Source organism: Phascolarctos cinereus, unplaced genomic scaffold, assembly GCF_003287225.1.
Source record: "Phascolarctos cinereus isolate Bilbo 61053 unplaced genomic scaffold, phaCin_HiC Scaffold_1;HRSCAF=81, whole genome shotgun sequence".
NCBI classification, from domain to species: Eukaryota; Metazoa; Chordata; class Mammalia; order Diprotodontia; family Phascolarctidae; genus Phascolarctos; species Phascolarctos cinereus.
This window is the reverse complement of record NW_027555514.1, coordinates 90,041,340-90,066,114: the sequence shown is the minus strand read 5'-3', so window position 1 is coordinate 90,066,114 and position 24,775 is coordinate 90,041,340. Positions and strand designations below refer to the sequence as shown.

General features: G+C 35.3%; 1 protein-coding gene across 6 annotated transcripts in view; it reads left to right on the top strand.

Annotated features, from left to right (window-relative positions):
• GALNT11 (polypeptide N-acetylgalactosaminyltransferase 11) overlaps positions 1 to 24,775 on the top strand; it is a 76,935-nt gene that overhangs the window by 12,438 nt on the left and 39,722 nt on the right. For 3 of the 6 annotated variants that reach the window (XM_021009611.2, XM_021009606.2, XM_021009607.2), the window contains exon 2: positions 22,582 to 22,914. In XM_021009611.2, the coding sequence (XP_020865270.1) occupies positions 22,620 to 22,914 (295 nt within the window). In that variant the 5' untranslated portion in view covers positions 22,582 to 22,619. Of the gene's footprint in view, positions 1 to 1,824; positions 1,849 to 3,873; positions 3,967 to 22,581; positions 22,915 to 22,998; positions 23,108 to 24,775 lie in introns of those variants that run through there. The other 3 variants (XM_021009610.2, XM_021009609.2, XM_078152653.1) reach the window with 3 other exon arrangements.

Sequence of the window (24,775 nt, the reverse complement as noted above, 5' to 3'; positions counted from 1 at the left end):
ATTTTTAGCATTTTAAAAAGATTTGAGTTCCAAATTTTTTCCCTCCCTCACCTCCCACCTCCCTAAGACAGTAAAGAATTTGATAGAGGTTATATGTGTGCAATCATGTAAAACATATTTCTATATTAGTTTTCTAAATCTAGCCTTGACCATAGCCTGTAAGTTTTCAGTGGGGCTTAAATCAGATGAGTTCCCGACTAGCTTAGGTTTTTTACCCTTTCATGATGTGTGTGGTGGTGCAAGGCTGTGTTGCAATATTCCATCTCCATTTGAGAATTTCGGTAATTCTAGAACAGTTCTGCTTCTTTGTGTATGTGTGTGTGTGCATTCATCATTCTTTAATGGGGACTAGACTTCTTGGCCCGCTGGAAGTAAAACAATCCCACAAAACTTTTTTCCTCCACTCTGGATGTTTTATAGTCTGATGAAGGTACCTGGGTCTTACAGGGTCACCTGGACTTCTTTTTGACAGTGTTTTTGGTACAGTTTTGAATGAAAAAGTGAGTTTCATCAGTAAGAATTACCTTCTAACAATCTTTAGTGTGCCATTCTTTGTATTATCTTGCCCACGACAAGCATTTTTCTTCATAGCAACAGTTACTAGCTTTTTTTTATCAGTGTTTTTTTAAAAAATTGTCTTTTCGTCTTCTTTCCAACTTCCAGAAGTCTATACCATATGGTAGGAGAATCAGTAAGCACCCTTCTAGCTGCCAGGTCTCTGTGGTCTCTGCATGTCTTTTGAGGCTTAATTAGATTGTTCACAGCAGTAGTATTTAGTTCTTCACCACTCTTCACTTTTTTTTTTGAGTGCATTGGTGAATCAATCTTCTTTCATTGTGAGTTTGGATTATCCTTAGGATGCTTGGCTTCCTTATACTAACAGGTGCTGTAATGTCTCTAACAGGTTTTAAAGTATGCTGTTTAAGATGGATAACTTTTGCATATTCCTTTAGAGTAATATTCTTTTTTAATTATAGAATTAAAAAAATGAAGAGAGCTATGAAAGATGTTTGTGTATAGAACTGTATAAAATTATTGCTTGTCCCAAATACTTTATACACCTCTCTGTGTGGGTATATATCTATACACATGCATTTGCATCAATTCCTATAACTCTTCCTAGCCTTTTCTGAATTGTTTCTATTCCTCATGGCACAGTACTATTTTATTATATCCACGACCTGTTATACTTAGTTCATGCATCCTCCCCTCTATCCCACCCCAGGCATTCTGTGTTCTGGAGGTAGAATTTGAACCTCGTTATTGCTAACTCTGAGGCTGCTCTCTAGCAAATACTTTCTGACTGGCTAGTTATATGATAAATGTTACCTCCATGTCACTAAAAGGTAAAAACAAAATACAACATACAACTCATTTATGTTCCAGGGAGTTTAATGAAGAATATAGGTTACTGGCAGCCAGATTTTGTTTGTATAGTGACTGCAGAGAGTATGAAACCTACTGGGACATCCAGATTGGACAAACACTCCTCTAGACCCTCTAGAGTTACCTGGTCCACTGCTAGTCTTCCCCTTTCCCATAAGAGCATTAGAATTTGTTTGCAGGCCTACAGCTGTGTCTTTGGCAGCAGTGTGATATGAGGCTAGGTCACTCTGTTTATACAGAAACAAGGTCTTTGCTTCTGATGTCACTCCTTATCATCAAAGTCCTACTTTTCAAGAGTTCTTCAATTTTTAAGAGCCTTGATTGGCCAGGGCACATGTGCTAAATGCCAGTTGGCCGGGAAACTCATTCCTGAGCTTCTGGACAGTTTTTTTGACATGTGTGATTATTCTGTGGGGCAACTCAACCTTGATACATATGCAAGACCCTTAGGCAGTTTCAGAGGTAAGCATCTGTTGACTTTGGTGTGTGGGATTGGGTAGGGGGGAAAGTAGTCTGTAATAAATTGTTTCTTGAATTATCTCAAGAATTATATAGTCAGTGACATTGAGGATTGAAGTTTATCACAGAGTGGGCAGTGTAATCAACTAGTCTACTACTAAGAGTGGCCTTGAGAGAAGCTACTATCATCTTAATGTGTGGGCAAGGACATTTGCAGAAGTTATAAGTACAAAAAACCAAATAAACTTTGAGATTTTGACATGCAAATTAATAAGGCTTCTAGAAGAAAACTATTAACCCTTAACATATGACTTAAAAAGATTACAATAAACATGAAAAGTGAAAGAAGTCTCCCAAAATGAGTAGTTGCAGATGCAACCAAAGTAGACAATGACTAGGTAATAATTCTAGCAATAATACTGGCCTATCCATATCTTAGCCTCACTTCTAAAGGCAGAAATTTATCTGTCAGTAGTAGAACCAGGAATGTGTGTCACAAAAGTAAAAATGAGGCCCTGGCTTAAAAAGGGAGGACAAGCTACTTAGGACATGCCTGCCTACAAGGAGCTAATATTTTACTATAAAGAATTGAAATGTGCTACTTCATGAGGTAGTGAAGAGGTTCCCCCTCTCTTGGGGGTCTTAAGAAGAAGTCTAAGTAGCTCTTTGTTGAGGATGTTGTAGAGGTAGTCTTTCATTATGAATTGGACTACATATAAACCTCAAATATCCCTTGTAACTTTTGAAATTCCATGGATTTCTGTTTGAGTATGGGTTAAACAAGATGAACTCTGAGATTTTTAAAAAACTCTTTGAAGCTTCAGACTAAATAATTTGCAGTTCATTAAGCCATTCCTGACAAGTCATGTTTTCCAAACTTCATCATTCTGATTGTTTTTCTTTGGAACTATACCCACCTATCACTATCACATTAAAATGTTCCACCTATATATCCTGAGAAGGTGAATGACAGGAAAAAGGATCCAGTATATGCCAAAGTATTTCTAGCAACACTTCAATATTTTTAATTGATTTCTGTTGCTTGATTAGGATCTTTATTCTAAACATATCTCTTTCTGTCTCCTCTCAGCTGGTAGATAGCTGGTGGAACAGTAGAGAGAGCTACTTCTGGAGTCAAGAAAACTTGACACTTACTAGCTGTGTAGCCTTGGGCAAGTCACTTGACTTGCCTTGGTTTCCTCAGCTGTAAAAGGAGAATAACAATAGCACCCATATCTCTGGAGTGTGAGGATCAAATAATATCTAAATTCTTCTTCCTTCACTTCACCCTATTTTGCAAGCTATTTTTAATTTTAAAAGAGGCTGTGTCAGCAAAGCTAACCACATCAATTGAGTCTAACAGTTTATACATTGTGCCACACCCATAATGGGGTTGGCGGTGCATGAAGAGAGTAAGGTGCATTTGGGACAAACTTAGCCATTACTCATTTATATAGAACTCAGTTTTAGGGGTTTTTTTTGGAGGGGGGACAGTGTATCTTTCCATTTGCGCTATTATTTTATGTATGTTGTTTTCGTGGTTCTTATTACTTCACTCCATAACAGCATTTTTGTTATTAAACCAAACAGAGTGTGTCAGTGTATGTGTGTTTGGGGGGATTGTATCTTTGATTAGGAAATGGCTGAATCAAGTTGTGGCATATGAATGTATAGAATATTGTTGCATTGTAAGAAATGGAAAGTATGAAGAATTCAGAGAGATTCTGGAGAGTTGGTGCAGAGTGTAGGAAACAGATATGGATAAACAGTACATACAATAACTTTGATAATGAAAACAAAAACATTAATCTGAAAGCCTTCCTAAAACTATAACTTTCTTAACTTGTAAAATATTGGCTCTGGTTGTATTTTTCTTAGGTTTTCCAGAACAGGTAAGGTATAAGAGGAGATTAGTTTCTTTTGTCATCACCTGAGATTTCACAGGGAGGAGGAGCAGTGCACTGTTTGAAATCAACTGTTATGCTGCTTCCACTCATGACTTCAAGTGGGCTTAGGTCCTAATGAATAGCTAGCTATTTAAACACAAGAGCTGGAAGAATGACTGAAGGAAAGTTTGATGCACAGAGGATGCTTAAGAAAAAACAACTCTAAGCGTAAAAGGTAAATAACTAAACTTTAATTTTGATGTTTTAAACTGAAATTTTAAAAGTTTTTTTTGATCAAAAGGAGAATGAAAACCAGCTGCATATGTTTATCCCAAGTGCTCACTAGAAAAGTTGTGTTCTGTTAGTTTTGTAGTGAAAGATGTAAAATAGAGAGGAGAACTTTAGTTAAGCTCACATGATTCATGAAGGAAGTATGCTTGTTTTATATTTCAGGCAGGAGTTCTTAACCTGGGTTCTACAACTCTCCTACTATAATGGGTGATTAGGGAGATTTCAGGGGATTTGTGAACTTGGATAGGAAAAAAAAAACCTTTATCTTCACTAGCCTCTGTCTGAAATTTAGCATTTACTCCAGTGATTTAAAAGCATCATTCTGAGAAGGGATCTGTAGGCTTCACCAGATTGACATAGGGGTCTGTACGTGACTTTAAAAAGTTAAGAACCCCTGTTGTAGAGTCTGTTTTTAAAGTTATCTGTTGAATGTAAAAGTCTCATTTAGAAGATTTTCTTGTTAATTAAATGCAAAGGAAAAGTCTTTGGCAAATGAATGGAACTACAAAACATTTTAATTATCAGGTTTTGAAACTCATTCTGTTACCCTTATGCTCTTTGGTATGGAAATTTTTTATTTCATTTCCTAGGGAAAAAACAAAACATCATCTCTTAGATCTTGCAATACATTAAAAAAATGCAATCCTGTATAAATTAGTCTTTCTATTTTCCTTTGAGTAAATTATTGAGTGACTGCCAGTTGTAGTATAAATAATTGAAGCAGATTTGAAGTTAAATGGAAAACACTATTGATTGTATGGAGAGAGTTTGAAAAAGCAACTGGAGAGTAAAGGAGGAGAGAACCTAATGAGGTGTCATTTGTTTTTGTAACTTTTTTGGTTTAACAGTTTCTGATTAAGAAAGATGTTGGAATTTCATAAACATATTAGAGAAATAGAAGAACATAGAAAATGATAAGGTAACTTAGGGCCTGGCATGTATTAATTCTTGAAATGATTGTACTCCATATCCAGAGTTCCTTGGGTAATAACATGATGGTATTGAATTACTTTAGGAAATTTAGGAAATCAACAGATCTCCTATTTTTTCTTTATTCTAATCTGAATTGATGTGGACATTTAAACTGAGTAGGAGCTTGTATGATTTGTTACCTTGTCTTCAAAGTAGTTTAGATAAAACCATTTTCCTTTAATAATAATACTTAATTCTAACAATGGCAATAGCAATTATGCAATTTTGATATTCTCTTATTTTTAGCAAAATGGAAGAAATTACATTATTAATTTGGTGTTCATATGCTTTCATACACAAAAATTTGATAATTTAAGTAATAGTGTTGGTATCTTAAAACTGTAATTGTATATATTCTTGTACAAACTATTTCCTGGTTTCCTGAATTAGTGGTTCATTTCCCAAAGCCTGACCCATTGTCAATTGGGCATGTATTTTGAGAGTGGTTCCCCCCACCCCAGTAGTAGTGATGAATTGGGTTTTCCATCTCCTTTAGCCTTTGGAGGATTTACAAGACTGGTGACTGCACAAAGCTATAGTCTTTGATAACAGGAGAGCAAAGCCAGTTGGCCCACACAGGAGTCAAGCCTGTGACCTTGTCTTCATTAGCATGCTGCAGCACTCTAACTGAGCTAACCAGACACTTTTTGAAGTTAAGAACTGTTTCTTTTGTACTTTTTAAAGTCTATAGTTTTTTGTTGCCTTTATGTTTTTTTTAAAATTGTACTATTCTTACCTTTGTTAACATAGAGAAGCTGTTTCAATGAGATACCTTATTGTCTGATTTTTTTCTAACTGAAGTAGAAACATATAGCATAAACAAGCACTTATCAAGTACCCGTTAGGTGCCAGGTACTGTGCAGTAGTAGGAATGGCAGTGGATTCCAGGAATTGATGAAGAGGAGTTATCTTATGAAAGTATCATTAGACACTAAGTTAAATAATGTTAGATTTGTCAAGAAGCCCAAAATAGAGGTTATAATGTAAAATTAACATTTAAGAAGATTATACATTTAATAAGATAAAATAGCTTGCTAGGTTGCCATTCCCTACAGGCAGACCTGCTAATCTATGGTCTAGAAATTGCACGAGGCCTTATTTATAGTGTCCTTCACTCAGTGTCTTCCCTTATGTTTTGAAGCTAGAAGTTGTATAAAATGCAGTTTGTCTTGAAGTTTTTAGGATTTTCTGTTAACCTAGCCTACTAGGCTCTGAGCCTTATAGCTTATGAGTTCACTTCTTAAAGGAAAATAGAAGCAGCAGCCTGTCTTCTGTGGTATGAATTGCTTCATGTAGTTTATGGAGTTTTAAAATTTCTTCTGGGGGCAGCTAGGTGGTGCAGTGGATAGAGCACCAGCCCTGAAGTCAGGAGGACCTGAGTTCAAATGCGGCCTCAGACCAAACACTTGACATTTCCTAGCTGTGTGACCCTGGGCAAGTCACTTAACCCCAATTGCCTAAAAAAAAAAGGCAAAAAAAATTTCTTCTGAAAAATATCAAGTTCATTATAAAGAACTTTCATTTTCTAGAGGTTTCATTAATTGTGGCGTCATTGTAGACTTTGGTACATGAATGATTGTACCAGCTACTTGTATCATCCTCAAATATAACAAACTATGCATAGACACACACAAATATAAATACACACATGCATCCATATGTATTTATTTATCCCATATAACTTATTTGTTCCCCCTGCAACTTTCATTCAAATATGTGGCGTACATTTTAGGAATCGCGTGAGACTGAATTTCTGGTCAAACTAAGAAGAGTTCTATAATTTGTCATATGGATTACAACCTGCTAGCATTACCATAATTTACTATGTGTTATATGGAACAGGAGGGAAAGGTAAGTATTAGGTCACACATTCTTCATGAAAAATCAAGACCAAATGTCTTTTACATGGTGTTTATATAACTGCAGCATTATATAGGAATTGCTAGGTTTTTCTGATGCTGTCAAAGATGTGATGTGGTTAATTTTTCTGTGCCCAAAATAAGTATTATTTAATGACTGTAACCAATATTTGTTGGATGTTGCTTGAAGAATAGTGGTTCTTTAGAATTTGTTAACTATTAGATAATTTACTTATGTTTTATTGGCATAAGACTAATATTATAAACATATTCTGATTGAAATATGCAATTATAAGTGAAATATTCAAATGATGAATTTAAGAGAAATTTGTTTAAAGATAGTGAATTTATGTAATGACATTGTAAACACATAATTTACTAATTTTCTTTTTTGGGGAAAGGAGAAAGGAAAGTTTACAGTTCTCACTACTAGTTGCTACATTGATTGTAGAATGTTACTTTTATCCCCAAATGGTAAGCTTTCATGGGAACTAACAGAATTTTTTGACTGTGGGTGGCTTCTTTAACTGGGAAGGGAAATATCTGTATATGGATTAAAAGAAACTGGTATTAGTAATGTATCCAGATAAAGGAAAAGGTTTTCCCTTCCCCCCCTTCTTTTTTCTTTAAGCAATTGGGGTTAAGTGACTTGCCCAGGGTCACACAGCTAGTAAGTGTCAAGTGTTTGGTCTGAGGCCAGATTTGAACTCAGGTCCTTCTGATGTCAGGGCTGGTGCTCTATGCACGGAACCACCTAGCTGCCCCTATTTTTTTTTTAATTTGGAGCAACCTTAAAAGATCTAATTTTATTACCTTAGAATAACAAAATTCAAATATGGCTTTTATTTTAATATATTCAGAAATATGTCCAAATATACAATACCTGAATATTTCTAAAGGTATCCATGATATTATCAGTGTAGGTGTTTTCCAATGTCATTTAATCTCATGAGGGCCTCAGTTTCCTCATTTGTACTGTTAGGGGGGTTGAACTAAGCTTTTTTGGGTTCTTTCCATCTTTGTAGGTATGATGCTAGATCTAGAATAGACAGAGAAGACTAAAGATTTGGTAGCCGAGTTCTGGTCCTTAGAGCTGAGTTTCCTAGCATCCTTATGCTTTCTACTACCACATTTATTCTCATTCTCTGAGGATGAACCGAAGTAATGCCCCAAATTAATTGCACAAAATCATGAATTTACTATAGCTAATAGTTTAAACAACAGAAATTAAATCCTGTGAATTGGGGATCAAAACTCATAGCACTACTATGATTTCATTAGTACACAAAGCTCCTCCTACCACTATTTTGCAGTATATAATCTTAGAGAGTTACCTGGAGCATTAAGAGTTTAAATAACTTACCCAGGGTCGCATTACCAAGTATGTACCAGAGTTGGGACTTAAACCTAGGTCTTTCTTGATTGGAGACCATCTCTTTATCCACCGTGCTATACCTTCCAGCATTACCTTTCATAAAGTAAAAAAGTAATGTAAATGAAATAATTTTTAAAATCACCATTTTGGTGCAAATACGTTTTCAGGGAAGCTTTTAACATTGCCAGAATTTTTCTCAATATCCTTCCCCATTTCCCATCCCCGAGAGCCATCCCATATAACAAATAATATTTTTAAATTTTCCCCCTCATTTTATTTTTTTATTTTATTTTTTGAATAATGTTTTATTTTCCTCCAGTAACATGTAAAAACAACTTCTAACATTCATTTTTAAAAATTTTGAGTTCCAAATTCTCTCCCTCCCCTGAGATGGTAAGCAATTTGACTTGCGCAGTCATGTAAAACGTATTTCCATATTAGTCACAATTTGAAAGAAAACACAGACCGAAAAAAAAACCCAGAAAAAAATAAAGTGAAAAATGGTATGCTTTGATCAGCATTCGGACTCTTATCAGTTCTTTCTCTGGAGGTGGGTAGCATTTTCCATCATGGGTCCTTTGGAATTGTCTTTGATCATTGTATTGCTGAGAATAGCTAAGTCATTCACAGTTGATCATCATACAGTAGTGTTTTTACTGTATATAATGTTCTTTGGTTCTGCTCACTTCACTTTGCATCAGTTCATGTAAATCTTTACAGGCTTTTCTGAAATCATCCTGCTTGTCATTTCTCATAAGCACAATAAGATTCTATTACAATAATATACCACAACTTTTCCCAGTTCATGGACATCCTTCTTATTTCCAATTCTTTGACACCACAAAAAGAGCAGCTATAAATATTTTTGTCCAGATAGATCCTCCCCCATCCCATTTTCTTTCTTTCTTTTTTTAATGTCTTTGGGATAGAGACATAGTAGTAGTATTGCTGTATCAAAGAATGTGCACAATTTTATAGCCCTTAGGGCATAGTTCCAAATTGTTCTGCAGAATGGTTCGATTAGTTCACAACTCTACCAACAGTGCATTAGTGTCCCAATTTTCCTGTATCCCCTCCAAAATTTATCATTTTCCTTTTCTGTAATATTAGCCAATCTGATAGGAGTGAGTTGTTACCTCAGGGTTGGTTTAATGTCCATTTCTGTAATCAATAGTGATTTAGAGCATTTTTTCATGTAACTATAGATAGCTTTGTCTGAAAACTGTCTTTTCATGTCTTTTGACTATTTGTCATTGGAGGAATGACTTAAGACTTGTATTCTTATAAATTTGACCCAGTTCTCTATATATTTGAGAAATGAGCCCTTTATCGGAGATACTTGCTGTAAAAATTTTCCCTCTGGCATTTTGCTTTTCTTCTAATCTTGGTTTTGTTTGTATAAAACCTTAAAAAAATTTTTTTTTATTAATTTATTTTGATTTATCAGTAATCACTTCCATATGCTTTTTGAGTTTAAAAATTTTCTCCACCTTCCTCCCCAACACCCTCCCCAAGATGGCACACAATCTGATATAGGCTATACATTTATATTCGTATTAAACATTTTCACATTAGTGATGTTATAAGTAAAAATTAAAACCAATAGGAAGAACCATCAGAAAGAGGAAACAAAACTCAACAGAAGAGAAAAAAAAATAGCAATTCAGCTTCCATAGTTCTTTCTTTGGATGTGGATGGCATTTCCTGTCACGAGGCCTCTGGAGATGTCTTAGATCCTTATATTGCTGGGAAGGGTTAGGTTTATCAATATTAGTCATTGCACAACGTGGCTGTTATTGTGTACAACGTTCTCTTGGTTCTGCTCACTTCACTCAGCATCAGACTATACAAGTCTTTCCAGGTTTTTCTGAAGTTAGCCTGTTCATCATTTCTTATAGCACAATAGTATTCCATTACATTCGTATACCACAACTTGCTCAGCTCTTTCCCAGTTGACGGGCATCCTCTCAATTTCCAATTCTTTGCCACCACAAAAAGAGCTGCTATGAATAGTTTTGTACATGTGGGTCCTTTTCCCATTTGTATGATCTCTTTAGGATATGGCCCTAGAAGTGCTATTTCTTTTTTAAAGCACATTTTTATAGCTCTTTAGGCATAGTTCCAAATTGCTCTCCAGAATGGTTGGATCATTTCACAACTCCACCAACAATGCATTAGTGTTCCAATTTTCCCACATCTTCTCCAACAGTTATCATTTTCCTGTTTTGTCATGTTGGCCAGTCTGATGGGTGTGATATGGTGTCTCAGAGCTGTTTTGATTTGCCTTTCTCTAATCAGTAATGATTTAGAGCATTTTTTTTCATGTGACTATAGATGGCTTTAATTTCTTCATCTGAGAATTGTCTGTTCATATCCTTTGATATATAAAACCTTTTTAATTGAATATAGTCAAAATTATTCATTTTATATCTTGTAGTGCCCTCTATTTGGTCATAAATTCTTCCCTTCTCCATAGATCTGATGGGTAAACTTTTCCTTGCTCTCCTAATTTATTTATGGTATCACCCTTTATGTGTAGATCACGTACCTATTTGACCTTATCTTGGTGTACAGTGTGAAATGTTTATCTATTCCCTGTTTTTGCCATGTTGTTCTCTGTTTTCGCAGCAGTTTTTTTCAAATAGTGAGTTCTTATCCCAAAAGCTTGGGTCTTTGCATTTATCAAACATTAAATTACTATGGTCGTTTAGTATTGTGCATTATGTACCTAATCTATTCCACTGATCCACCACTCTATTTCTTAACCAGTACCAGATTGTTTTGATGATTTCAGTTTTATAATACAGTTTGAGATCTGCTATAGCTAGGCTACCTTCCTTCACATTTAAAAATTAGTTCCCCTTATATTCTTGACCTTTTGTTCTTCTAGATGTATTTTTTCATGATTTTTTTCTATCTCTGTAAAATTTTTTGATAGTTTGATTATTATAGCACTGAATAAGTAAATTGACTTAGGTAGCACTGTCATTTTTATTATATTGGCTTGGCCTACCCATAAGCGATTGATATTTCTCCAGTTGTTTAGATTGGTCTTTTATTTGTGTGAGAAGTGTTTTGTAATTGTGTTCATATAATACCTGGATTTGTTTTGGCAGGTAGACTCGCAAATATTTTGTAATGTTTACAGTTAGTTTAAATGTAATTTCTCTATCTCTTGCTGTTGGACTTTGTTGGTAATATATTTTGATTTGATTTGGTGATTTATGTGGCTTTTTTTTAATATCCTGCAACTTTGCCAACATTGTTAATTATTTCAGCTACTTTTTTAGTTGGTTCTCTAGGATTCTGTAAATGTACCATCATATCATTTGCAAAGAGTGATAGTTTCATTTCCTCATTGCTTATTCTAATTCTTTCAGTTTCTTTTTCTTCTCTTATTGCCATAGCTAAAATTCCTATTACAGTATTGAATATTAGTGTTGATAATAGGCATCTTTGCTACACCCCTGATCTTATTGGGAAGGCTTCTAACTTATCATCATTATAGATAAAGCTTGCTGATGGTTTTAGATAAATACTACTTATTATTTTTAAGGAAAGCCCCATTTGTTCTTATGCTTTCTAGTGTTTTTAATAGGAATGAGTTTTGTATTTTGCCAAAAGCATTTACTACAAATAACATTTTTTGTTTGCTTTTGGCAGCAATCTGGGTTAACTGGCTTGCCCAGGGTGACACAGCTAGTAAGTGTGTAAGGTCAAATTTGAACTCAGGTCTTCCTGACTTTAGGGCTAGTGCTCTATCCGCTGTGCCACCTAGCTGCCTCTCACGAATACAATTTTTAAAGAAAAAGATGAAAAAGAGAATTTGAAAAAGCAAACCCAATAAATACATTTAAAAAGTCTGAATGTGTGTGCAGTGTTCCATATCTGTGGACCTCTTTCTGTCCAGGTGTGGACTGGGGTTGTTTTTTTTCACATCTCTTCTTTGGGACCATACTTATTCTTTGTAATTTTACAACATCCACTCTTGATTATTTTGTGGTTTTTCTTTCTGTTTACATGGTTATAGTCATTGTGTGTATGCTTTTCTTAACTCTGCTTACTTTACATCATAGCAGTATATTTCTTTTCATGCTTTTCTGTATCTTCATATTCGCTACTTCTTAAAGTACAGTAGTATTTCATTACATCTGTGTAACACATTTTGTTTAGCCATCCTTCAAATAGTGAGCGGCTTCTTTGTTTCCAGCTCTTTGCTAATGTATGCTAACTTGTAAAATGATAGATAGGCAGCATGGTGTAGCCTATAGAAAATGCCCCAGAGCTATGACAACGTGATTTCAAGTTCTGTTTCTGACACATAACTGACTCTCCCTGGCTAACTCATTTAACCTCTCAGTGCTCTAGGTAAGTGTATAAGACAAAAGTTCTTAACCTGAGGCCCATGAACTTGTTTTAAAGATATTTTGATAGCTATATTTAAATGTAATTGGTTTCCTTTGTGTCCTATGTATTTTATTTTATGCATTTAAAAATATTCTTCTGAGAAGAGGTCCATAAATTTCACCAGATTGTCAAAGGTGTCCTGACACAAAAAGGTTAAAAATTGCAGCTCCGAGAATGTAAATTGCAGAGGTGCCAACCTTCATTGAAAGAGTTAATTTCCATATCTGTGAGTCACCTCTGCCAGTGAAATCAGAGGTCCAGGATCTAGCTCCTAATATATTGTATTTAACTTGCATTGCGTATTTGAAATTTATTGTGATACGTGATTTAAGATGCTAATTTAAAGTTTAAACTTTAAACCATTTTTCATTCTTGTAGAGTTTTCCTAGCGATTCTTGTTGAATAAAGAATTTTTTCCTTTGTACTTTATTTTCTTGGGCTTATTAAAGACTAGATTGTTGTGCATGTTTTTTTTGGTAAGGTTTGCTAATTGAACAACTCCCACTAATAAAATTGTTTTTTTAAAAATACAGTATCAGATAATTTTGATAATTACTATTTGTAATATAATTTGACCTGTAGTAATACCAAATCCCTTTATTCTCACTTTTCCCCATTATTTTTAGATACTCTTAATCTTTCATTCTTCCATGTGAATTTATTGTTTTGTCTAATCCTATAAACTATTCCCTTAGTTATTTGGTATAATGTTAAATTTGTGTACTTAGTTATGTTAGTGCAGCCTAGAACTGACTAACTAACTGAACATTGAATATTTGGGTTTTTTTTTTCAGTCTTTATTTCTGTGAAATGGCTTTGCAATTGTATATGTGTCTGGTATATGTATTTCGGTTAGTTAACTCCCAGACAATGAATGGATGTTATTTTTAATGGTATTTCTCTTTTCTTTCTGATTTCTGTTAGCAGTATACAGAAATGCAAATAATCTTGTGGTTTAATTTTGTATCCTACTTTACTGAAGCAGTTGTCTTACTTAATTTTCTCATTGATCTCTAGGGTTTTCTAAGTAAGATCATATATAGAAATAGAGGTAGTTTTTACTTCTTCTTAGCAATAAAAGCATTCCCTTAATTTATTTTTCTTGTTACTACAGTTAGCATTTAAATACTATGTAAAATAATATTTATGCCAATGTGTATCATTGGGTGATATTATTGGGAAAACTTCCAGTGGTTCTTCATTACAAATGATACTGGCTTTTGGTTGTAGATAAATATTTTTGATGATATTTAGGAAAAATTCTTTTCTATTTTATGATTTTTAGTGATTTTAATTGAAATGAATGCCATGTTTTATTGAAGGCTTTATCTACATCTATTGATGTAATCATTTAGTTTTTAGGTTTTTTGGGGGGGGTGGTTATGTGATTTTTTTTTCATGTTCCTAGTTTTCCCATTGGTGTTTGTCCTTTTATTCCTGTTTAACTTGATTATGACGGAAATTAATTTTTTTGCCATGATCGTTTTGCCAGTATTTTATAATATTGGGCTAAGTTTTTAATCTCTTCCTGATTTGGGAATCAGGCCCATATTTGTCTCATGGAAAGTATTTGTTAGAATGCCTTCTTCCTTTATTTTTAAAAATGGTATTAGTATTTTAAATGTGTGATATGACTCACTAATAAATCAGAATCACAGAATCTCAGAACTAGAAGGGACTTCAGAGGTCATATGTTCTAACTCATACCTAAATGAGAATCCCCTCTACCAAAGTCTGGTCATGCAGACTTGGCTTGAAGATTATACTTGTTACCTTCTTCCAGGCAGTATTCTTATCTGCTCCCCATTTTAATCCCTTGATGAACCAGTTCAGCTACACTCTCTTTTTGTTTTGAGTCCTTTGCCTCAGCCCTGTATCATTCTCACCATCCTCTGCCATCTGTGCTACACATGTGCTGCCCAGTGAAGCTGGAGTAAATCAAGAAATCCTACCACATCCCTCACACCCCATTCCATAAACTCCAGTGGCTTTCCGTCACCTCTAGGATCAAATAGAAAACCGTCTGGCATTTAAAACTGTATCCCTTTTCACCTTTCTTGTCTTCTTGTACCTTAGTTCCTCCCCCCGCCCACGTTTCCTTACTGTGATTCACACAAGACACGCTGTCACCAGACTGGGAATTTTTGCTGGCTGTCCCAACGCATGGAATACTCTCCCTCTTTACCTCTACCTCCTGGCTTTCCTTCAGGTCTCACTTCTATAGGAACCCTTTTCTAACCCCCTCCCCAGTGCCTTTCCCTGTTGATTATTTCCAGTTTATCTTGTATATAGTTTGATTGGACTTCGTTGTTTTCATGTTCTTCCCCCATTGCCCCCACTCTGGCCTCATTGGACTGTGAGCTGCTTGAGAACAGGGAGTGCTTTTAGCCTTTTTTTGTAAACTTATTGCAGATGTCTGGTACATAGTGGGTACTGAAATGCTTATTGACAGACTGACAGTTTATCAGTCTTTCCTAAAATGTGGTTTTCAGAATTGTACACAGTACTTAAGAGTTGCTATGACTGTGGAAATATCACCTTTTTAGTCGAGCACAGTGTCTTAATGTAGCCTAAGATCACATTAGCTTTTTTTTTTACAGCTATACCATGTAGTTAACTAATTTAGCTTTCTGTTTACTAAATCCTCCAGATGATTTTGATATGAAATGTTGTCTAGTCATGTCTCCTATGTCTTGTACTAGTGAGGTTGGTTTGTGAACCTAAGCATACTTTATCCTTATTAATTTTTAGCATAGATTGAGCACATTGTTTTAGCTTGTCAGAGTATAGATTTGGCTCAGTATTCTAGCTTGTCAAGATCTTGACTATCATCCTGTTCCTTTTAGCTTTCAGTCATCTGAAAATTTGGTAAGTGTGTCTTGTATCCTTTAATTTATATCCATGAAAACATATTAAAGAGTGCAGCGCCAAAATATCTGCGTACTCCACTAGAAACCTCTTTCCAAGGTAGATTGGACTTAGAATGAATGATTGCTTATTAGTCATTCATTAATGGTTAGCCATTGAGCTAGTTTTATTTTTATTTTTTTCTCTTTCAATTAATTATTTTTTAGCACTCATTTTCTAAAATTTTGAGTTCCAAATTCTCTCCCTCCCTTCAGCCCCTCTCCCACCCATTGAGCAGGCAAGCAATATATGCAGTTATACATATGAAGTCATGCAAAACACATTTCCATATTAGCCATGTTGCAAAAAACAAAAAAAGGAAGAAAATAAAGAAAATTTTAAAAATATGTTTTAATCTGCACTCGAGAGTTGATCAGTTCTTTTTCAGGAGTTAGATAGCATTTTTCATCATGGGTTCTTTCAAATTGTCTTGGATTGTCTTTTGATCAGAGTAGCTAAGTATTTCATAGTTGATCACTTTATTTTCAGTTTTTAGCTACTACAAAACGTGTATCTTTTGGTAATTTGGAGACTTCTGTTTTTATCATTTACCTCTTTGGTGTGGATATAAATTCTGTAGTGAGATTGCTGAGTTAAAGGCTTTTAACAGTTTAGTAACTTTTATTGAAAAATTTTGAGTTGCTTTCCAAAATATTTAGATGAATTTACAGCCCCACTGTCAGCATATTACTGCACCTGTTTTTCCTCAGCCTTTCCATTATTGACTGTTTTTGTATTTTATTGTCTTTGTCAATTTGATGGATCTTCCTGATTCTGAGGTTTCTATCCACTATGCCATGTAGCCGCTCGTCCCTCTCTTTGCTGATATATCATCAGTTACAACCAGATATCCTGAGATTTGAAATTGCAGGTTTCTAATAGGGTGAGGGGGGAGATGTAACTGAGCTATAAAAGTAAGGAACAAGGACTAGAAGAAAGATGATAGCTGAAAACCTGATATGTAAGGAAGGGACAGAATAACTAGGAAGCCGACTGAGAGCTATACATAGTATAACAATAAATTATTCATTCAGTAGTCATTTATGTAGGTGCCCTGATACTAGACAAAACATTAGGCAAGGGAGGATTGGAAGATAATAAAAATGTCCTCTAATCTTGTAATGCTTACAATTTAGCAGGAGAAACACAACACATATAAAATTATATCCTATCACAAGTGTTTCAGTAATTAAGGTTCCATGATTTCATCAGTGCAGGTACTCCCTGCACTGGTATAGCTTGCAGTCTGTTCACTCCTCTGCAATTTTGTCTTTTTTTTTTTTGTAAATAGTATTTTATATTTTCCATTTACATGTGAAGATAGTTTTCAGCATTCATTTTCATAAGATTTTGAGTTCCAAATTTTTCTCCTTCCCTCTCCCCTCCCCAAGACAACAAGCAATCTGATATAGGTTATATATGTGCAGTCATGGAAACATTTTTTCACATTAGTCATGTTGTGAAAGAAGAAACAAAACCAAGCGAAGAGCCACAAAAAAACTAAAAAAAAAAAGTGGAAAATAATATGCTTCAATCTGCATTCAGTCTCCATAGTTCTTTCTGTGGGTGCATATAGCATTTTCCATCATGAGTCTTTTGGGATTGTCTTGTATCATTATATTGCTGAGAAGAGCTAAGTCAATCATAGTTGATCATCACACAGTGTTGCTGTTTCTGTGTACAGTATGTTCCCCTGGTTCTGCTCATTTTACTTAGCATCAGTTCATGCAAGTCTTTCCAGATTTTTCTGAAATCCACTTCCTCATTTCTTACAGCACAATAGTGTTCCATTACATTCATATACCACAACTTGTTCAGCCATTCCCCAAATGATGGGCATCCCGTCAATTTCCAATTCTAATTGTTATCTTTCTTTACATAAATATTTTACACAGGATTTATCAGACATAGAGGGGGCCTTCTAGGATTTTTATGTTTTGTAGCTACATGCTTAACACTCAGATGGTCCATGTTCTTCATACTCATTACGTGATAGATTCACCTCCTTTTTTAGCCATACATGTCCTTCATGATATCTTCTACACAGCTTATTGTGTACAATTGATCACTGGTAACATGTAGCTGCCTGCTTTCCTTTGCACTTTAGGTAGCCTGCATTTTGTGATGTCTCAGAGATTGTCGTGTTCTAAGATTTTCAGTTATATATTGCTGGGAGAATGTTGCTTATCAAAATATGAACTTGTGTGGCAGTAGGCTTTTTAGCGTCAGTGAAAGTATTTTGCAGTTTTTCTGATGTGATCCAACTTGGTTTCCTCTTGTTATTTGATTCCATACTTATCTCATTAGCCAACTTCAGTGCCTATTCAAGATGTGTGTATTACTAGAATTACTTGCTAGATTGACCATCAGTCTACATAATTTGTGCAATATGTGTTCTTCACCTGTCTTATTTTTTCTAATGTCAATGGCTAGACTAATAATCCTTCAAATGAGTATATCTCACTGAGGAGAGATGTCCTGTAGTATTGAGGGACGCAGCATATTTAGCATAGTAACATTTGCAAGCAGGTACATAGGGAATCCTTTTATTTGGACTTTGTGTAGGACATCATCCTGACATTAGCAAATAACTTTGGTCAGCATATTTTACCACAAGTGAAAGAAATGTGCAGCTAGATAATTATGCAACAACCTTAGTGCAAAATAGACTAAAAAGAGAATAAGATTGGTATGTAATACATTAGGGAGCTGGGAGAGAAGAATTAAGAAAGGTGTCCTGCCGGAGCTAGCATTTGAATTAGTTCTAGTATTATAAGTAGAATAAGGACACTATGGGATATAGAAATCAAAGGGCTGTCAAATTTTTCAACAGGTGGGACAGTTTTCTATAAAGGATGTATCATACTGTGGAGCTGTAGGAAAAAAATAGCGTCACTTCAGGGGCAACTGTTTGCACTGACACTGATGGGATCATTAGGATCCAGACCTAGAATGGACCTTAGAATCATCTTTATCTCTCAGATGAGGAAACTGAATTTTGAAGAGGCCAAGTAACTTTTTTTTTTTTGGTGAGGGTAATTGGGATTAAGTGACTTGCCCAGAGTCACACAGCTAGTGAGTGTTATGTGTCTGAGGCTGGATTTGAACTCAGGTTCTCCTGACTCCAGGGCCAGTGCTCTATCCACGGCGCCACCTAGCTGCCCCAAAGTAACTTTTTCAAGGCCACATGAGTAGTAAGTAGCAGAGCCACCACCTGGAACTTGAGTCCTCTAATTCCAAATTGAATGCTTTCCACACCGGCCTATGTCTTCTAGGGGATGGCTGTATTAGGGATAATTAGTGATGTCAGAAAGGAATGGACTTGAGATGCTTGCATGGTCATTAGCAGAATGTGTGCTAACAGTATACAGGATCGGTGATGCCCAGGATGTTTGAACCATTGGCTTTTTTTTAAAAATTTTTTCCTCTTGTGTCCATGGTAGTGGGTATGGAATGTTTGTTCACAAGTGTATGTGTTGGTGTTCTGGGGCTGCTTCAACACTCAGGCACAGTAGATTCCATCATCTGGTAAGATTAGTGATAAAGAAACCGCTTCCAATTTAGGTCTGAGAGTAACAAAGAATCTGTTTTACTTTTTTCTAGAACCTTACCATAGAGGAGAAGTAGGGATCTTAATATATAGAGAGAAAATAGCTTTTGTTTTAGGTTTAGGGTGCCTTTGAGCTTAGTAATTGATTTATCAATAATAATGATTGTGCACTAACAGTACTAATAGTAACTGTAATAATAAATTAGTGGGTCAATGATTAATTCAAAGAACAAGTTAAAATTGGATTTTACTCTATTGAATCAAAGAGAAATCTTAGTAAAAAGTCTTTTGAGTGCAAGTGCATGCCAGTTTGAACATTTATGTGTGAGATTCTTCAAGTTACTAAGAAACAGGATTGTAGGATTGAGAATTAAAAAGGGAATTTAGGAATCATTTAGTCCAAGCCTGTCATTTTTCAGATGAAGGAACTGAGGCCCAAAGGTGCTTATTGAGTCCCAAGATCATACAAGTAATAAGCTTCAGGGCCAAGACTTAAACCCATGTCATTGCTCTTTGTGGCCACACAGCACCAAGCTTATTTGACTCACTTTAGGACAAAGACTGTGGCCAGTTGAGAAGACTGTTGGAGCAAGGCAGAAATTACTATACGTCCTTATCCCTCTTGGAAAAAGCTACCTCAGATCCAGTTATTGTTCCATAACTATTTAAGGTTCATTATAATGAATTTGTATTTCATAGGAACATACTCTCATAGAACTGTAAGGGACCTTAGGGATCATTCAGTTCACCTCCCTCATTTTACAGAAGAAGCCAAGGGGAAGTGTGAAGGTGATATGCTCATTGTCTTGCAGAATTAGGATTTGAACTCATAGCCTCTGACCCTACACCTAATACTTTGTCAAATTGAATTATGTGTTTTCTCTTACTCAAGGTCAGTGGCAAATTGAGATGATTCTTTTACTTGATGCCTTTTTTATTACTCTTTTTTGTGTGTGTTTGCCCTCTAATTTCATGGTGGTATGTTAAGATTAACATGACGCTATTTGCAAAAATTGTGTTGAATTAACTGTTTCTGTGGGAGTAGAATATTTTCTCCCCCAAAGCAGAGTACTTACTGTCCATTGGTAATATTTTCTGTGCAAGCCAATATACAAACAAATACCTAAAATATACATACGCACACACACAGACACACACATACACGGGGGGAGGGGGCTTAAGCTGCATGTATCAGGGGTTGCTTTGTGTTTCACAGTGACAAACATCTGCCATGTAGTATTGATAATTTCATCAAAAAAACAAACAACCCCCCCCCCAAACCCTTCTATTCAAACAATCTGGTGTCATAAATTGCTGTTTAAAATTGTACTTTAGACAGAATTTTGCCTCATTTCTCTTTTTAGTAGAAATTTATCTTAAGTTATTGTAACATTTAAAAAAATCTCTGGTGTCTTGGACTCTTTCCCAATAATACTTTTAGCAAAGTAAAGTGTCAATTTTAGTTAAATAGTTTGAGTTTAGTCAGGTAAATGTCAGTACCTCAATCTCTTTCAATTCTTGTAGGCCTGGTTCTCTTTATTTAGCCTCAATAAACTCCATTTTTCTGCCTTGAAAATATTTAATTTTGTACTGCTGATATTTTTCCTTGCATGATCAAGTTTTAATTTAAGAGTGCTGACATTAATGTGTCATTTCCTTTGTAGATGCTTGATTTTATGACTTCATTGCACCTTCAATTTCACCTTTAAAGCTCCTTTCAGCTGACAAGGAATAGTGATACTTGATCACTTTATATTGGCAGACAAGAGCCAGAGATTGGCATTTGACTTTTGCTTCTCTGTGGACGTGTGTTGTGAACCTAATGCAGAATAGTTTCATATTTTTCAAACCGAGGCTTAGTAATGCTGATTTATTGAATCCTGATGTTATTGTGAAGATCTTATCATTGGTTTAAAATAAGTGCCTCAGAAACCGAACTAGTAGATAAAGGGATTACCTTTGGGGGTGTATCTTCATGTGTCAGCAGTGTATCTGAGTCTCTGACCCCACATTTATTCAGCTGATGTATATTTTATTTTATTTTATTTTACTTTTTGGCTAGGCAGTGGGGTTAAGTGACTTGCCCAGGGTCACACAGCTAGTAAGTGTTATGTGTCTGAGGTCGGATTTGAACTCAGGTCCTCCTGAATCCAGGGCCAGTGCTCTATCCACTGCACCACCTGGCTGCCCCTGATGTATATTTTAAATGCAATTTGGTAAGATTGAACTAGAGAGAATTTGCAGGAATTTTTATAGCTGTCTTGGAGAAGACCAGATACAGTGACGTGGGGTAGGAAAAAAAAAAAGTCCTATTTTAGTTATCCAGCACTGACTGCCTGCATCTTGGCTTGTTTTATTGGGCAGCCTATAAAGAAAAAGCAGGAAATGTTTCTTATGTTACCATTTTTCTTTTCTTTTCTTTTTTGGTGAGGCAATCGGAGTTAAGTGACTTGCCCAGGGTCACACAGCTAGTAAATGTTATGTGTCTGAGGTCAGATTTGAACTCAGGTCCTCCTGACTCCAATGCCAGAGCTCTATCTGTTGTACCACCTAGCTCCCCCTATCATTTTTCTAATGATCTACAAATGGTCTCAGTTAAAAATTTAAAATAGTTCAGAAGGTTTTAGATAAGGTTGTAAGATCAGGGGCAAAGTGATGTTTTACAAATTGATTCAAAACTAGGGCTTTTCATTCATGCTGCTGGATATTAGGATGATTGAACTCAAAGGAAACTTAATTGTGGTTCACCCCCCTCATTTTCAGATGATGAAATTGAGTCTTAAGGATTGACTGGCACAAGGACACACATAATTAATAACATAGCCAGAACTAGAACCTAGTTATCTTAATTCTCAATGCAGTGCCCATTGCAGATACACCAAGTTGCTTCTTCTGTTTTTAGTGGCAGACATGGAATATTTTAATAGGGCCTGTTTACTGCCAAGCTGGAATATTTTGAGGGAACATGCTCAATTGAGATACTCGTTATAAAATGTCTTGTAAACTTTGAATCTGTATAAATTTTAGCTGTTGTTATTATCAAGATCCACAAGTTTAAAGAAAATGTAGAATTACAGGATTTTTGGAGCTTGAAGAGGCGTTGGATTCCTGGATGACTGGTACCATAAATTATTGAAATTATCAAACTGTAACTTAGTGATTTCATTGGCCTTGATTAAGCACCAGCAAATTTATCTGCAATTTTTGTTTAAACTTTTTTGGTTTCATTTGAAGCTATCTAGAGATCACCTTATGGTTTTTATTTTATTGGGTGTGCATTATTGTGCTGACTAAACAGTCTTAAGAATGCATGCTACTTGGTGAATTGAAGATTTTGGTTGTATAAAATACATTTATTGTATATCTGAAAGCTAAAGTCTTATTTCCAAAGGGCTGTTTTTTTTAAAGCAATGAATGCGAATTTAGTAAATAATTTACAAGTGCAGTGAAGTGTTTTACATGAGTTCACTTCTTTCCTTCTTTTTTCAGAATGTTGAACATGGACCTTCAACAATGCTAAATCTATAATGGGAAGTGTCACACTTCGCTATTTCTGCTATGGGTGCCTTTTTACATCTGTGACCTGGACAGTTCTGCTCTTTATTTATTTCAACTTTAGTGAAGTGACTCAGCCGTTTAAGAATGTGCCCATCAAGGGGTCTAAACCCCATGGGCCGTTCCCCAAGAAATTCTATCCTCGTTTTACTCGAGGTCCAAGTCGACTATTAGAGCCGCAGTCAAAAGTCAACAAGATTGAATCCATTTTAGAAAATCATGTTGAAGATGCAGACAAAGACAACGTGGAGCTCTCTCCTGAAATGGGTAAGTAGGGTTTATTTTCAACTTGATGTTGCTTAGGAGTGTTATTTCTCAGGATAAACATGAATTTCATTGTTTGTATTCTAGGATTACAGGATCACAGATTTTAATCTAGAAGGGACCTTAGAGGTCACCTGATACACTTCATCATTTCACAAGGGGCCCAGAGAAGTGAGATGACTTATTCAAGCTTACAGTAAGCGACAGAATCTGGACTGAACCTAGGACTTCCTTCTTACCCCAAATTCAGTGCTCTTGATTGCACTGTGAAATTTCAGGTGGATTTTTAGTCACTGACAAAATCGTCATGGCAAGATTAGGATCCTGCTGGTCAGCAATTTGGAGCTTTGCTTGGTAGAATATGAAACTGTTTTGTTTAGTGTTTTAACACTGTAAATCTATAGGGAAATACTAATTAAATTCCAGTTTCAGCTGATCTATGTCAGATTCTGCATTTATGAGACTAGAATTATAAGATTTCACTGGTTATACCAATTAAAAGTAGGAACTTATCTTAAAGAATACTTTTTTTGTCAGTGATGTGGCTGTGACTCTGTGGTTTATATAGAGATTAACAAATTTAAGAAACATTTATTAAGTGTGTTAAGTCCTTTTCTGGTAGTGGTGTGGAAGAAGTGATCACAGTCTAGAGAGGAAAACTAAAAATTAAAAAAGAATTGGAAGAAAGAAACTTTGAAGTAAAATGAAAGGAACTGAAATTATTTAATCAGGAGGAAAGAAAACCGAGTTGAGAAATGAATTAATAACTTTCTCTAACTTTAGAAGAAGGGAAGTAGACTAATAGAAGAAAAAAAAAGTATTACTTGTATGTTTATGTGTGTATGAAGCATTTCCCTTTAATGGAAACTGAGAGGCAGTGTGGCATATTGGATAAAAGCCAGCCTGGACATTGTAAAGGCCTCTATTTAAGATCTACCCCTAATACATACAGGCTGAATATTGTGAGTTGTTATAAAGGAGTTTGTGGAATTGCATTAAAAAGCACTTGACTCACAGCAGTACTGTCAAGGAGGTCATATGAGTGTTATTATCCCCATTTTATGGATGAGGAAACTGAGGAATGTATACTTTTTATTTTTTAATTTATTTATGTGTGTATAAGGGGGGGGGGGAGACAGACAGACCAACCTACAGATAGAGACAGGCAGAATAGAATCAGTGCACTTTACTTACAAGGCAAGTCAATTTTTTGTTCCTTATTTTAGACAAGATTTATCTAGTAACTCAACAGAGAGTTGGGGTATGAATTGAGTGCTGGTCTTTTGGTAATACCTGTATTCAAAGCCCTCTTTTGACACTTAATGGATGCGTGCTTCAAGCAACTCAATAGGAGGGAATTCCCCATTCAGGTTAAATCACAGATTCTAGTCTTAGTCATTTCTCCAAACTACCCAGGAAAGCATCTGGGGAGTGTTAATGGAAAACTTTCTTATACTTTAAAACCAAAGAAAACAATCGTCAAAGTCAGAAATAAAAAGTAAGAAGATGGTAGAACCTTAATTAGAATTGGATTTAATATTTTAGGATGAATTTTGTATTTGGCCTTGAAAAAGTCCATGGAAGAATAAAGATAAATATATTAAAGTACGGAATTGGTAGGAGGGAGAGAATGGTGTAATTGAAAACAAGTGCCATCTGTTAAGGGGAAATGATTATTTCTTTCAAATAATTAAAAGGCACAAATGAAGGATGATGGTAGTTAAAGATTTGTTGGTGTTTCCAGATTTGTCATTTCAGCTGGAGTCTGTGACATGTGACAGAGATGTTAGTAATTTCTCAGAAACTTTATTGGTGTGACTTTTTGTTGTGACATAGAAAAATAAAACTTTCTCTGGCTAGATTG